The following is a 14,297-nucleotide window of genomic DNA, read 5'->3' as shown; positions in this document are numbered from 1 at the left end:
AAATACCTCATCTTCTCTCTGACTGTCTGAACAGTGTGTGAGCGAGACGGTGGCACGGACATAGGGTTTTGTGCCAGACCGCAGCAGCCAGGAGCTTCACATCGGCCTTTGAGAAGCGCAGCGCAGCAGACTGCGGACTGAGGACGTCGGACCGCAACAACAGGGCTGCGGAGAAAAAACGAGGAGGGATTTTTATTTTTCATTTTCTGACACAGCAACGGCCTGATGTGTAAGTAAATGTAACTGCAGCTTCACTGAGCTCCAGTCAGCTCCGAATTCCCAGTCAACAAGAAAACTATACCACGTCTGATTAACCCCTTTGACGCTGGCTTTGCTTTATCGTTCTCCTACAGCTGAGTGTGTAAAAATATAAAAGCATTCTTCCACATAAATGTTTTTTTTTTCTTTCTATTCATCTGATCACACTTTGACGTAACATGTACATTATAAAAGGGGCAACTATTCCCTTTGTCACAAGCTGGACACCATATAACAAAGACCATGTCATATATACATATATACTGCTGGTTATTTCTTGTTCTGTGGACTAATTTTTCTTCTACAAAGAAATGTGCAGCAGTCTGTGTTACCCTCCACAGTTCTGTTACTTTACGCATGGACAAATCGTTATTGACTGGGATTTGTGGCAGGAGGACAACTGGACACACTCACTAGAAGGCAGACCCACTAACAGGCCTAATGATAGGAGACCTTATTGTAACGCCGTGGTGCACGGTCCCGGCGGAGAGGAGCAGCAGGAGACGTGCCCGCGCAGCGCCCTGATCGACCAAAGCCGGCGGCACCGGACGGCGTTCACGCGCGAGCAGTTGTCCCGCCTGGAGCACGAGTACGGCAAGGAGAGCTACGTCTCCAGACCCCGGAGGTGTGAACTGGCCACCGCGCTCAACTTACCAGAGACAACGATAAAGGTACTGCGGTTAAAGTCGGTTTGGTTAAATGACCATGCTTCACCATGTACCGGTTATCTAGTACACGTGCCCACTACTCATATGTTCTGTCACTTTTGATCACATGGCATGGTCTTCAACAACAGATCTGCTACTTGTACATCGCGATTAATTCACCATGTATTTCTACGGCACTGTCATATTTTGCTTTTATCAATACAGCATCATTTCCATCTCAGCCAAGCATTAAATTTGTTTGTGATATTTCAAGATTTTGTTTAAAAAATTCCAACATTTCCATTCAGGGATTTTATTGGCTAATTGAAAATGAGCATAAACACTGGTGGATGAAAGTCCACCCAGCATGACAGTGGGCCAGGAGTGAAGCAGCTTCAGTGGAATTCAGCCATTATTAATCATTTATGTATTTTCTATTTACACCTGTGCTTTTCCTATAGTGACATATCAGATAGGCCTTTCCCACTGTAACCTTCCGACCAGCAACCCAAACGTACACCCCTTGTCATGGGTCTTGCTTTTGTTTCCACTGGCCCCCATGACTCAAACTGACTAACTGAAAAAACACACTGTCACTTTATAAGTATCCTGAAGCTCTGACTTGTATTTCAGTGCCACTGATGGCACATATTCCTCATTTAATTTGTGGTCAATCAAATTATCCCAGCACAGAAATAGTATAATGCACTTTCATTTGTTTCTGTTCAAATTAAACAAACTAAATTTCAAATGTTAATTAGAAAGCAGGTGTGTTCTTGAAATTTCCACCTGCTTGTTGTCTTTATGCTAAGCTAACTGCTCTTCAGTGGCAGCTCCCTAGGAACAACAACAGTGCCTTCACTCAATAATGAGCCTATACCTCCTTCACTGATTTTTGACATTCTGTTGTCTTACTTCATTTATTCACAGTGCCGCTTACAGCAGCATACAGCTGCCACCAAAAAATATTTGCTCACTTTTCTCATTTTTACAAGATAGGCACCTTCATCTTAAAATGTGATATTTTTTATGTTGTTAGGACATTTTTTATTTTCTCCTTATAACAACATGCTGTATTTTTCATAATAACAATATACTGTAATAATTTGAAACAACAATGAAACATAGTTTCAAATTTATGAAGAAGAACCATCTAATCACCTGTGATAACATTCACTAAAGAGTGGATGATATCATTTATGCGCCATAACGTGAGCCCTGCACAGCTTGGAGTGAGTGACAGCAGTGCACTGACTTTATTTGCTGTCAGTAATACTTGTAAGATGACTGGGACATATGCAGGGTACAATGGCTCGGGAGCTGCATTCTTATGCTGTTTGCTCACCTATATGTAAATATTGTGTGTGGGCTTATATGACCGAACAGTGATTGTCAAGGACTGGCTGGAGTGCACCTCCTGAGTGCAATGCTGGGCATTGTGTGGAAAGTTGGTAGGGGTGAAAGCGAGGCTGCTGGAGGGGGGTTTCAGGTGGTGCTATGCACATTGCTGCAGCGATGCTCCAGTATAAGGGGCAGACAGAACTCGCCATAACTCCAGTCCCTGAAAATAACTGTAGCAGTGATCCATTCAGTGTGTGTTATCATATTAGATGGTTCTTTGGCCATAAATATGAAACTATATTTCACAGTATATTGTTATTATGAGAAAACAGAGTATGCTCTTATAATGAGGAAATGTATTAATTAGTTATAATGAGAAAGTAAATGATGCCATAATAACATGGAAAATATTACATTTTGTCGTGGAAGTATCTCGTAAAAACAATGTTTCTTGATACAACGGGATACTGAGCGATTTTATTTTCTCATGGTGACATGAGAAACACACATATAAAACCAAGCAGGTCAAAACAGAAAGTGAAAAGTCCTAAACAACAGCACCCTTTTGAAATTTCCCATGAGTGTGAGTTTTTCATTTGTTATTACAATTGGTAGTGACAGGTTTAGCAGTGTCCTAACGTTTAACACAGAGGCCCTCTGGCCCAGTGCAGCAGCTTTAATATGAACTAAATGCACTGACCCTTCTAGCAACTACTGGAGGGTGTTTTGTGAAAGAGCTTTTTTTTTTTTAAATGACATTTTAAGACACAGCCTTCTGGGAGATTTTGTGCACTGGTAAAATTGTTGAAGATTGAAAAGACAGTTTGTCAGTCTCACCTTTAAAACATGAAAAAAGAGAGATGTGACAAACAGCCATTCACTTGAAAAAATGAAGTGAAACAGTCCAATTTATTTAATCCAATTATTATAACAGTTTGTAGTAATAGACATTTAATTTTTTAGCTATTGTATACCTGACACAGTTCATCCTTTCTTTCCTGCCCTTTTCTAAATCTGCCTCTTCTCACCACTATCACCCTGGTTACTTTCTGCTTTCCTCTGCCACCCCTCTCTCCAGGTGTGGTTCCAGAACAGGAGGATGAAAGATAAACGGCAGAGACACTCATTGCCTTGGCCTCACCCACTAGTTGACCCACTGGGTGCACTCTTGATGGGCCGTGCATCTCCTTCTTCCACTTTGCCGTACCCATTCATTCCACCACACCTCCCCCAGCTCTCTCTCCACCATTACTCTCCCCTGCCTCTCTCCTCACCAGAATCCTCAACTCTCTATCCCTACAGTTCATCCATTAGGCCCCTGGATGCATTCCACCTCTCCCAGTATCGCAACAGGCCAGGGGGACTGGCCCCAACAACAGCAGCCCTCTACCCCTCCTCCAGAATTGTGCACCATCCAGCCTCATGCCCCTGTCCTGTTTGCCTGCACTGGGGACCAGAACAACTCCTTAAAGCCAGAGGAGAGGCAGCAGGGCTGAGCCGGCCTCGAAGTCCCAAGGCAAACATCCAGTCTGCTGGCCTGGAGCGGAGAGAAGAGACAGTGTAAATCCCACGATCTCCAAGGTTGTCAGCCTGCTGTCAGATAAGCTGCTGCAAGTGAATGGCAGGACACAGTGTGACTTTAATTAATGCTGTCTGCAAAAGGAGCTTGCCAAGTCACACAGAGATAGACTACAAATTCAAGTGCTCACCCATTATGCAGTTCTAAATAACAGGCGTGACTCACAAGCACCTCAAAACAGCAACTGGACACACATAATGTTTATAACAAGATAGCACAATTTGCAGAGTACTGGAGACTGAACGCTAAACGGCCATTCATGTTTTGCGCCTCCGCATGGCCACTGAAGTCGGGTGATGCAAATTTCGGCATCTCCTCAGGTCCACCAGGGTCTTCATGGACTCTGTGCAGATGTCTGCATGCAGGCAGAAGGTTTCTGTCCACGCCAATGGTCCACACAGCAAAGGATAAATTTACTTTCAGCCTGGATAAGTTGAATTTACTTAAAAAATTTGAGGAAACTGGTTGCCTTAAAAATATTAAGTAATGTGCAATGAAAACTTGAGTTTATTTAACTTAAAAACTTGAGGGGCTAGATTTGTTATTTTAAGTTCAGTACACTAAATACCAAGTTTATTCAACTTAAGATTTTGTATAATATCAATTCCTTTGATATTACCAGTAGGGACTGAATTTAGTACTAACCTTCATCAAGGTTTGCATTGTTTTCATTATTATGAAAAGAAATAACTATGACTTTATTTAATATAGCCTATTTTAAAAAAGCAGAGCATTTCCACCATGAACGTCTAACTCTCCAACAGTGCTGTGAAGTATGCTAATTTTGTTTCTTTACAAACTTCATTTAATGGGTTGAGTGAACATAACAGTTTAGTGGTCTGGAAAAAACACCTTTACATTCTAAGTTGAATTAACATAAAATAATCAAACCTCGTATCATGTTTTCCACTGTACAGTCCACCAAAAGTCTTGAGTGAAAATGTAGTTTTGAGTTCTGAACTTCTGACTGATTACAAATTTGTATTTCCAGTGTCTCCCCGGTGCCAAAGCATCATCATCACATGTCAACAGTTCAAAACTCCTAAATATTATCTTTAAATCCTTCCAGTTCAGAGAAACTGGAAACATGAAAAAGTTCTTCAATAATTAATCAATTAGCCGAAGAGGGAGCTAACCAGGTGGCAGAGCGGCACGGTGTTTAGCACTGTCACCTCACAGCAAGAAGGTTCTAGGTTCAGGCCCCAGCCAACCTGAGGCCTTTCTATGTGGATTTTGCCTGTTCTCCCTGTAGTTGTTCTCTCTGGGTACTCCAGCTTCCTCCCACAGTCCAAAGACATGCAGCTTGGGTTGATTGGTAACTCTAAATTACCCCTAGCAGTGTGTGTGTGTGTGTCTGCATGTCAGTGCTATGATAAACTGGCAACCTGTCCAGGAAGTACCCCGCCTCTTGCCCATTGTCACCTGGGTTTGGCTCCACAGGCCTTGCTCTTCTAAGACCCTTACAGTAAAGGGACAGACATGCTTTGCATGTACCCTTCTACATATATGGACATGGATGAGGGACACACATTCCTTTTCATACTTCAAATGGAGGTTCTTCCTTCTGTCTGCATACGCCGACAGTTTTCAAACCTTGTGGTTTATGTACAGTCGGGCCTTTTACAGTGCAAACCTTCACAAACCTTTGGCCAACATGTGGACAGAGTTTGTGTGGACCCTTGCAGAAATTGGAAGATGAAGAAAATGATGTCACTTGACCTTAGTGGACATGCAGACACGCAAAGCATGAACAGCTTCTTAGGCTGTTATATTAGTAATAACCCCCCTGGCATGGAGTAGCCACACACAGACAGTGTCCATATCAATCTGTGGCTGTGTGTTTGATGTGATTCAGATAAAATATCTTATTATTTCTTAGGAAGTTTAACTAAGAAAAATCAACATGAGGGTATATTTTGAAGTGGCTCTAAAAGCACAATTACACCAAGTGAAGCCTTTAATGTACATATCGTAGTTTATGAGTTGATTTTCATGAATTCCTCTGCTGAAATACTACTGACTACTGCTTTTATTTATTTTTACAACTTTAAATTGTTCGCTGACACAATGGGCTATTTCAGGGTACGAAGAGTAGAGTTTAGCTGTTTACATTTCACTCGAGAACCCAGTAAATCCTTACAGTAAATGGAATACATTCTCACTAATCCTGTGCAAATGCTAAATTAACAGTAGCCTTTAATACCAGCATCCACATGCACACAAAGGAATAGTTCAGTATTTGAGTAAATACACTTACTCACTTTACATTTGAGAGGAGGATATGAAGCTCAGAGCTGAAGATGTGGTTAGCCTAGCATGGCAAACAGCTAAGCTAACAGGCATAGGATTGATATTTAGTTCATTTTATTCTCAGAAAATTAAAAAACATATCTCCCAAAATACTGGGCTATTAACTGGTTGTTGACTTGACATGGTGACATTTCAGTATGTTCTGTATGTCCCTAATGTGCCTTTCTATTTGCATTTGTGTCACCTTATGCTGTATAATAATCCCAATATGTAACATTTTAAGAACAATTACTTGAAGATTAATAAGAATGTGTGTATATGATTTTTTCCTGATCTTTGCTCTGACATAAGACCAGTTGTTAAGTAATCCTCTGTTATGTTACACAGCCATAAAACTCTGCAGAACAGAGGCAGGCTTTGTCTTGCCAAGGAGCACCACACCCTGAGCCACAGATACAATAGCTGTATGTTTGCACAGGTTACAGAACAGAACCTGAGCTGCAACCTAAGGAACTAAAAGAGATCACATTTTGTTGATAGGACACATCAGAATTTATGTTTATTGATCTTTTTAACATTCAATTAGAAAACTAAGAATTTTATGGCTGTGACTATACACAGAAGAAATCATAGCAAAAAATGTTTGATCAGGTTTTATCCATACGGACTAATAACTGAAAATGAGCACAGACACTATTTGCACGACCAGAGTATGGAGCATGATGTTTTACTGTGTGAGGATTTTAAGGAATGAATTTTAAATAGACTGTCATTGTTTGATAAGATATGAACCAAATTAATAAAGAGCCAACACATTTCATATATGTCTACATTGTCTATAAATAATGAAAAGAAATATACAGTATCATCACATGAAAACAGCAATGTTTTCATATACACATATATGTGACACCTCAAATACAAAAATAACACATCCTTATGTTTAGCTTAGTAGAGCTCAGCATTCAGTGAGAACTGTTATACAAAACATTGTTCATATTTATGTCCACAAGAGTGTTTGTTCATGCAAGACATTTCTTAATTGTCCTAGTTTTTTCATTTCCTTCCAGTATAGAACACAGATGGTGGCCGCATACACATTTATGTACAATATACAGCCCTTTCAGAGGTTTATTAAACATTTTTGTGGAAAAACTCTGTTAGACTATATATTTTTTCATAGCATAACTATCAAAGAATGTCTTTAGTGTCATATAGATACAGATATATAGATAAATCTACTAACCACATGGTTGGTAGGGTTCTCACTGAAGACACTGAACCTCCACCCGGTACCTTACTGGCCCATGTGTGAATGCGTGTATTTATGAAAGAGTGAATAAAAATTACAAAGCACTTTGGTGCTCTATACTGTAAATGTCCCAGAGCTCTATCACGATGCTTCAAGTAACTCAGGCACTTTCAGCTGCTGAAAGTCTATACAGCTCCTTATTTTCTGTATATTTCCATGTATAGGCCCAAACACCTCTTAAAACAGTTAATGTTTTTTTTTTACACAACAGTTTATCTGTAATCTTGCGTTCAGTTTTGTTCATGACGTTTCTCCTTTTGCACTCAGCTCCACCTTCTCTCTTTTTCTCCATCTCTTTCTATCCCTGTTCTTTTTCTCTCCACACTGCTCGACCACGGGTACGCTGCACAATGACTGAACCTTGGCAGAGTTTATACCATCAGAATGACGGTCTACAGTTCTGAGCGGCTGTACCTGACCAACATTATTTTTGCTTTGATTTACATATTTCATTTTGCATTTTTACTACTGTCCTGATACTCCAGGTGATAATCAGTTGGATAGGCCAGCTCACAATAGGTCAGGGTCCCACAAAAAACAATCACAGGTTACAAGTTTAACACCAGCTAATATATTTCACAGATTACTGATACCACAGTAGACCACACGATTTACATTGTATTAGACTGGAAAAAATATTTCTGGGATAAAAAGATACAATTTCATTGTAAATATCTTGTTTTTCAACTGGCAGTAATACACTTTGACTCACCATTAGTCTTTACCAGAAATAATGCAACACCTCCTGGTAAGGTTTTATTTGTTGTTTTTGTTCATGGCAGCATAGCGTAATATACTGTTGTACATAGTAAAGATGCATTTTCAAAATCCAATTTCAGATACAGAAATAAATGTACCTTTAAATGTCACTTTTATCGTAAATATGCTGCGTTTGCTTGGTAGAAAAATATCTTTTATAGCCTGATTCAGCCCTTATTCTACTAGTTAGCTGTGGTTCCGGTGGGGTTTTACAATCAAGACACAAACCACTGCTGAAGCAATAAACTGCTTAAAAGATTGAAATTGCTATTTGTTATTGAATACTAGCCAAATAACATATTACTGTGGCTGAAAGTACATTAACTAGCTACCTAATTAACTAAAGCAGGGATTAAAGTTTTCTGTCACGATGAATGATTTGGACAAATTAAAATAAACAGATCTGTAACGTGAGGTTGTCTGATAGAGGAAGTTAGGTTAAGGTACAAATTAGTTAAATAACTGCCTGTGGCTACCAGGGAAAATAGGGCCAGATTCTACATGATTTTGTGAGAGATTTGAGACTAAATACAGTGCATGTGTGAATTGCTACCCTCAAGGCTAGATTTGTGCCAGATATTTAACTGACCACAAATTTTAACTTCAGGTATTTATGTTTTCTCACTGTTTACTGAAAAGACCTGGTTGATTCTGCATGTCTCCCAGTTTCACATTGTCATTTATTTCACTACATTGTCCAGAAAAAAACCCAAAACAGATTACAATATAGTTTATTTCACAACTATATATTGCCCCAACGCAACGTAAATAACCCCTTGAGGTTTTAGGCTACAACAAGAGTTTTTTTTTAATACCTCTCAATATCAGATTGTTTTCCATTTGAGTCTCATCTGTTATTAAAATTACTTTAAGAAGCAGCAGCCACCTGAAAAAAGGAAGGAAAATTATTGTGATGGCAATCTATTGTGAGTTAGTACACCAAGAAGTTTAATGTAAGTAATCCAAAAGGTTAGTGGTGGTGCGATATTTAAGGAGGATTTTAACCTTCACAAGGATTTTTCCTTTGTTAGTTATTACTCTGTATTGGACAATCAGGACGTCCCACAACACACACTTTCATTCTGTGTCTGATGTCTGATTAGAAACGTTTTGCGGATCTTGTCTAACAAGGGGTCAGTTGATTTGCATGTAATACAGCATCTACATCAGCTGACCATTTACATTTACAGATGACCAGCATCACAGAAAACACCATGGCAGTGGACAACTCCCATCCTTCCCTCCTGTCAAAGACTCAGATGGATGTTGTTACTGGTCCAAACAGCTCTCCTCAACAGGTATGGTCATGTTAATCACTTAAGACTGGTATTCTCCTGTCAGTACACCTAAAGCTTTAAAGTAAATGATCCAGAAGGTTAATGTTAGTGGGAGTCTGTAATACTGTAGATGTGAAAACAAAACGAAAGAGACAAAAGTTGTATATTATTAGCATATATTATGTTTATTCGGGTTACCACAGACAATCTGTAGCCACGCAGCATTCCAGCAAAGTACAACTGTACACACTGGGAGTTAGTAGGGGCCCAGCAGCTCATGGGCTGGAAGGGCAAACAGGCCTAATGTACATGCAAAGTCTCATTCAAACATGTGTGTATTGTTACAGTGTGACGTGCTCATGGTCCTGCGACACCGAAGGCGAATCTCTCCCCACCATGCAGGGCATGCAAGGACACGTGGACCCTACGGCCATGTTTTATCATGGGTTTATGAAACAGATTGTTCACTGTGTAACCCACAATGACTAGGCTTCTTTATAACATGGAAAATGCATAGCAGACTTCGCTGTCATCATTTGGTCAACATGTACATGTTGAGACACTCTAGACTGTCTAGTTCATTTTTACTGTCCTTCAAATGAAATTCTTTTTGTAGCCAGGTGTAAAATAAAGTAAAGGCTGTAGCTCTAAAATCCTGTATGACAGAATCTGTGAAGGTGCCTTTACTTTGACAAAGTAGTCATCTGCAGTATATCTGAGGTCGATTTTCTCTTGTGATATTGTAGAAGTTTGTTTTAAAGTAATAAGTTCACTGAAGCCTGATGTTCTTGCTCATGTGTTGCTGAATTTACAATCAAAGCACCACCCGGGGTCCATCTACTTACCGCCGTCCCCAGAAGAGGAAGCGGACCTCAGTGGCCCATCCTTCCAATCCATTGCCAATCCCTCCGTCTGCCATCCCACCAGAGGACCTGCCATTGGTCTCCACTGACCCCCCCCAGCCTTCCACTCCTCCGCTGCGACAGAACAGCCCTGTGAGAATCCACAACCACTCAGTGGAAGAGTACCAGGATCTACCATGAAGTGGTTGATGACATGCTGAAGTATGTGTGTGTTAAAAGTCACATCACACCTTTCCAGCTGAATAAAAATCTGTCTCTCAGCTTTTTCATAAAAAACACTTTTTAGTCATGTATTGCTCAAATTTAATTCTATTTTTGCTCCTCACAGGTACAAGGACGGCAGGGCACGTCCATACACTTTGGAGCTCGGGCCTCAGATCAAGCAGAAGCTGTGGGAATGACTGAATTGTCCCCTGATCAGAACATCGACAAGTGAAGACGGACTGGTGGATGTCGACGTGTCATACAGTGTTGGAGTCTATCCTCCTCTTCATGATGTGGACGCCTCTGTTAAGTTTCGCCCGCAACCCCCTGCAAGTTCCACCTCCACCTGCAAGTCTGGCTGAGAGCTGTATTCCCAGTCCCCATCTGTGGTCTCTACCAGCACCTTGCAGGCTCCGCCTCAACCTGCAGGGTCTGGCTGACAGCTGCAGCACTGATGCCCACCTGCAGCCTCTGTCAGCACCCTGCAAGCTCCATCTTCAGGGTCTGGCCGACAGCTGCAAGCCCAAACCCCACCTGCAGCCGTTGCCAGCACCCTGCAAGCTCCGCCTCCACCTGCAGGGTCTGACCGACAGGTGCGGTTACAACCTCCACCTGCATCCTCTCTCAGCACTCTGCAAGCTCCACCTCCACCGGCAGGGTCTGGTGGACAGCTGCAATGCCAACCTCCACCTGCATCCTCTGTCAGCACTCTGCAATCTCCACCTCCACCTGCAGGGTGTGGCTGACAGCTGCAGCCCCACTCCCCACCTGCAGACTCTATCAGCACTCTACAGGATCAGCCTCCACCTGCAGGGTCTGGCCGACAGCTGCAGCCCCAGTCCCCACCTGGAGCCTCTGCCAACACCCTGCAAGCTCCACCTCCACCTGCAGTACCTGCCTCCACCTACAGGGACTGGTCAACAGCAGCAGTGTCAACCTCCACCTGCATCTACTGTCAGCACTCTGCAAGCTCCACCTCCACCTACAGGGTCTCGCTGACAGCTGCAGCCCCACTCCCCACCTGCAGACTCTATCAGCACTCTACAGGATCAGCCTCTACCTGCAGGGTCTGTCCAACAGCTGCAGTGCCAACCTCCACCTGCATCCTCTGTCAGCACTCTGCAGGGTCTGGTCGACAGCTGCAATGCCAATCTCAACCTGCATCTTCTGTCAGCACTCTGCAAGCTCCACCTCCAACTGCAAGGTCTGGCCGACAGGTGAAGGTCCAACCTCCATCTGCATCCTCTGTCAGCACCCTGCAAGATCTGCCGCCACCTGCATGGTCTGGCTGGCAACTGCAACCCCCATCCCCACCTGAAGCCTTTGCCACCACCCTGCAAGCTCCACCTCTATCTGCAGGGTCTGGCTGATGGCTGCGTTGCAAACCTCCACCTGCAGACTCTATCAGCACTCTGCACGCTCCACCTCCACCTGCAGGGTCTGGCTGACAGCTGCAGTGCCAACCTCCACCTGCAGGGTCTGGCTGACAGCTGCAGTGCCAACCTCCACCTGCATCCTCTGTCAGCACTCTGCAAGCTCCACCTCCAACTGCAAGGTCTGGCCGACAGGTGCTTTTCCAAAATCCACCTGCATCCTCTCTCAGCACCCTGCACGCTCCACCTCCACCTGCAGGGTCTGGCTGATGGCTGCGTTGCAAACCTCCACCTGCAGACTCTATCAGCACTCTGCACGCTCCACCTCCACCTGCAGGGTCTGGCTGACAGCTGCGTTGCCAACCTCCACCTGCATCCTCTGTCAGCAGTCTGCAAGCTCCACCTCCACCTGCAGGGTCTGGTCGACAGCTGCAACGCCAACCTCCACCTGCATCCTCTATCAGCACTCTGCAAACTCCACCTCCACCTGCAGGCTCTGGCTGACAGCTGCAGCCCCACTCCCCACCTGCAGACTGTCAGCACTCTGCAGGATCAACCTCCACCTGCAGGGTCTGGCCAACAGCTGCAGTGCTAACCTCCACCTGCATCCTCTGTCAGCACCCTGCAAGCTCCACCTCCACCTACAAGGTCTGGCTGACAGGTGAAGGTCCAACCTCCATCTGCATCCTCTGTCAGCACCCTGCAAGATCTGCCGCCACCTGCATGGTCTGGCTGGCAACTGCAACCCCCATCCCCACCTGAAGCCTTTGCCACCACCCTGCAAGCTCCACCTCTATCTGCAGGGTCTGGCTGATGGCTGCGTTGCAAACCTCCACCTGCAGACTCTATCAGCACTCTGCACGCTCCACCTCCACCTGCAGGGTCTGGCTGACAGCTGCAGTGCCAACCTCCACCTGCAGGGTCTGGCTGACAGCTGCAGTGCCAACCTCCACCTGCAGGGTCTGGCTGACAGCTGCAGTGCCAACCTCCACCTGCATCCTCTGTCAGCACTCTGCAAGCTCCACCTCCAACTGCAAGGTCTGGCCGACAGGTGCTTTTCCAAAATCCACCTGCATCCTCTCTCAGCACCCTGCACGCTCCACCTCCACCTGCAGGGTCTGGCTGATGGCTGCGTTGCAAACCTCCACCTGCAGACTCTATCAGCACTCTGCACGCTCCACCTCCACCTGCAGGGTCTGGCTGACAGCTGCGTTGCCAACCTCCACCTGCATCCTCTGTCAGCAGTCTGCAAGCTCCACCTCCACCTGCAGGGTCTGGTCGACAGCTGCAACGCCAACCTCCACCTGCATCCTCTATCAGCACTCTGCAAACTCCACCTCCACCTGCAGGCTCTGGCTGACAGCTGCAGCCCCACTCCCCACCTGCAGACTGTCAGCACTCTGCAGGATCAACCTCCACCTGCAGGGTCTGGCCAACAGCTGCAGTGCTAACCTCCACCTGCATCCTCTGTCAGCACCCTGCAAGCTCCACCTCCACCTACAAGGTCTGGCTGACAGGTGAAGGTCCAACCTCCATCTGCATCCTCTGTCAGCACCCTGCAAGATCTGCCGCCACCTGCATGGTCTGGCTGGCAACTGCAACCCCCATCCCCACCTGAAGCCTTTGCCACCACCCTGCAAGCTCCACCTCTATCTGCAGGGTCTGGCTGATGGCTGCGTTGCAAACCTCCACCTGCAGACTCTATCAGCACTCTGCACGCTCCACCTCCACCTGCAGGGTCTGGCTGACAGCTGCAGTGCCAACCTCCACCTGCAGGGTCTGGCTGACAGCTGCAGTGCCAACCTCCACCTGCAGGGTCTGGCTGACAGCTGCAGTGCCAACCTCCACCTGCATCCTCTGTCAGCACTCTGCAAGCTCCACCTCCAACTGCAAGGTCTGGCCGACAGGTGCTTTTCCAAAATCCACCTGCATCCTCTCTCAGCACCCTGCACGCTCCACCTCCACCTGCAGGGTCTGGCTGATGGCTGCGTTGCAAACCTCCACCTGCAGACTCTATCAGCACTCTGCACGCTCCACCTCCACCTGCAGGGTCTGGCTGACAGCTGCGTTGCCAACCTCCACCTGCATCCTCTGTCAGCAGTCTGCAAGCTCCACCTCCACCTGCAGGGTCTGGTCGACAGCTGCAACGCCAACCTCCACCTGCATCCTCTATCAGCACTCTGCAAACTCCACCTCCACCTGCAGGCTCTGGCTGACAGCTGCAGCCCCACTCCCCACCTGCAGACTGTCAGCACTCTGCAGGATCAACCTCCACCTGCAGGGTCTGGCCAACAGCTGCAGTGCTAACCTCCACCTGCATCCTCTGTCAGCACCCTGCAAGCTCCACCTCCACCTACAAGGTCTGGCTGACAGGTGAAGGTCCAACCTCCATCTGCATCCTCTGTCAGCACCCTGCAAGATCTGCCGCCACCTG

General features: G+C 45.2%; 1 protein-coding gene across 1 annotated transcript; it reads left to right on the top strand.

Moving 5' to 3' along the window:
- Positions 1 to 569: 569 nt before the first annotated feature.
- On the top strand, positions 570 to 10,722 carry eve1 (even-skipped-like1). The gene is made up of 4 exons (XM_020608212.1): positions 570 to 929; positions 3,325 to 3,806; positions 10,244 to 10,418; positions 10,615 to 10,722. The coding sequence occupies exons 1-4, from the start codon at positions 570 to 572 to the stop codon at positions 10,720 to 10,722; spliced, it is 1,125 nt and encodes a 374-aa protein (XP_020463868.1).
- The last annotated feature ends 3,575 nt before the right edge of the window (positions 10,723 to 14,297 follow it).

The sequence above is a fragment of the Monopterus albus genome, unplaced genomic scaffold (assembly GCF_001952655.1).
Source record: "Monopterus albus unplaced genomic scaffold, M_albus_1.0 scaffold92.1, whole genome shotgun sequence".
NCBI classification, from domain to species: domain Eukaryota; kingdom Metazoa; phylum Chordata; class Actinopteri; order Synbranchiformes; family Synbranchidae; genus Monopterus; species Monopterus albus.
Note: the sequence above shows the minus strand (reverse complement) of the source record. Positions and strands in the feature narration are given on the sequence as shown.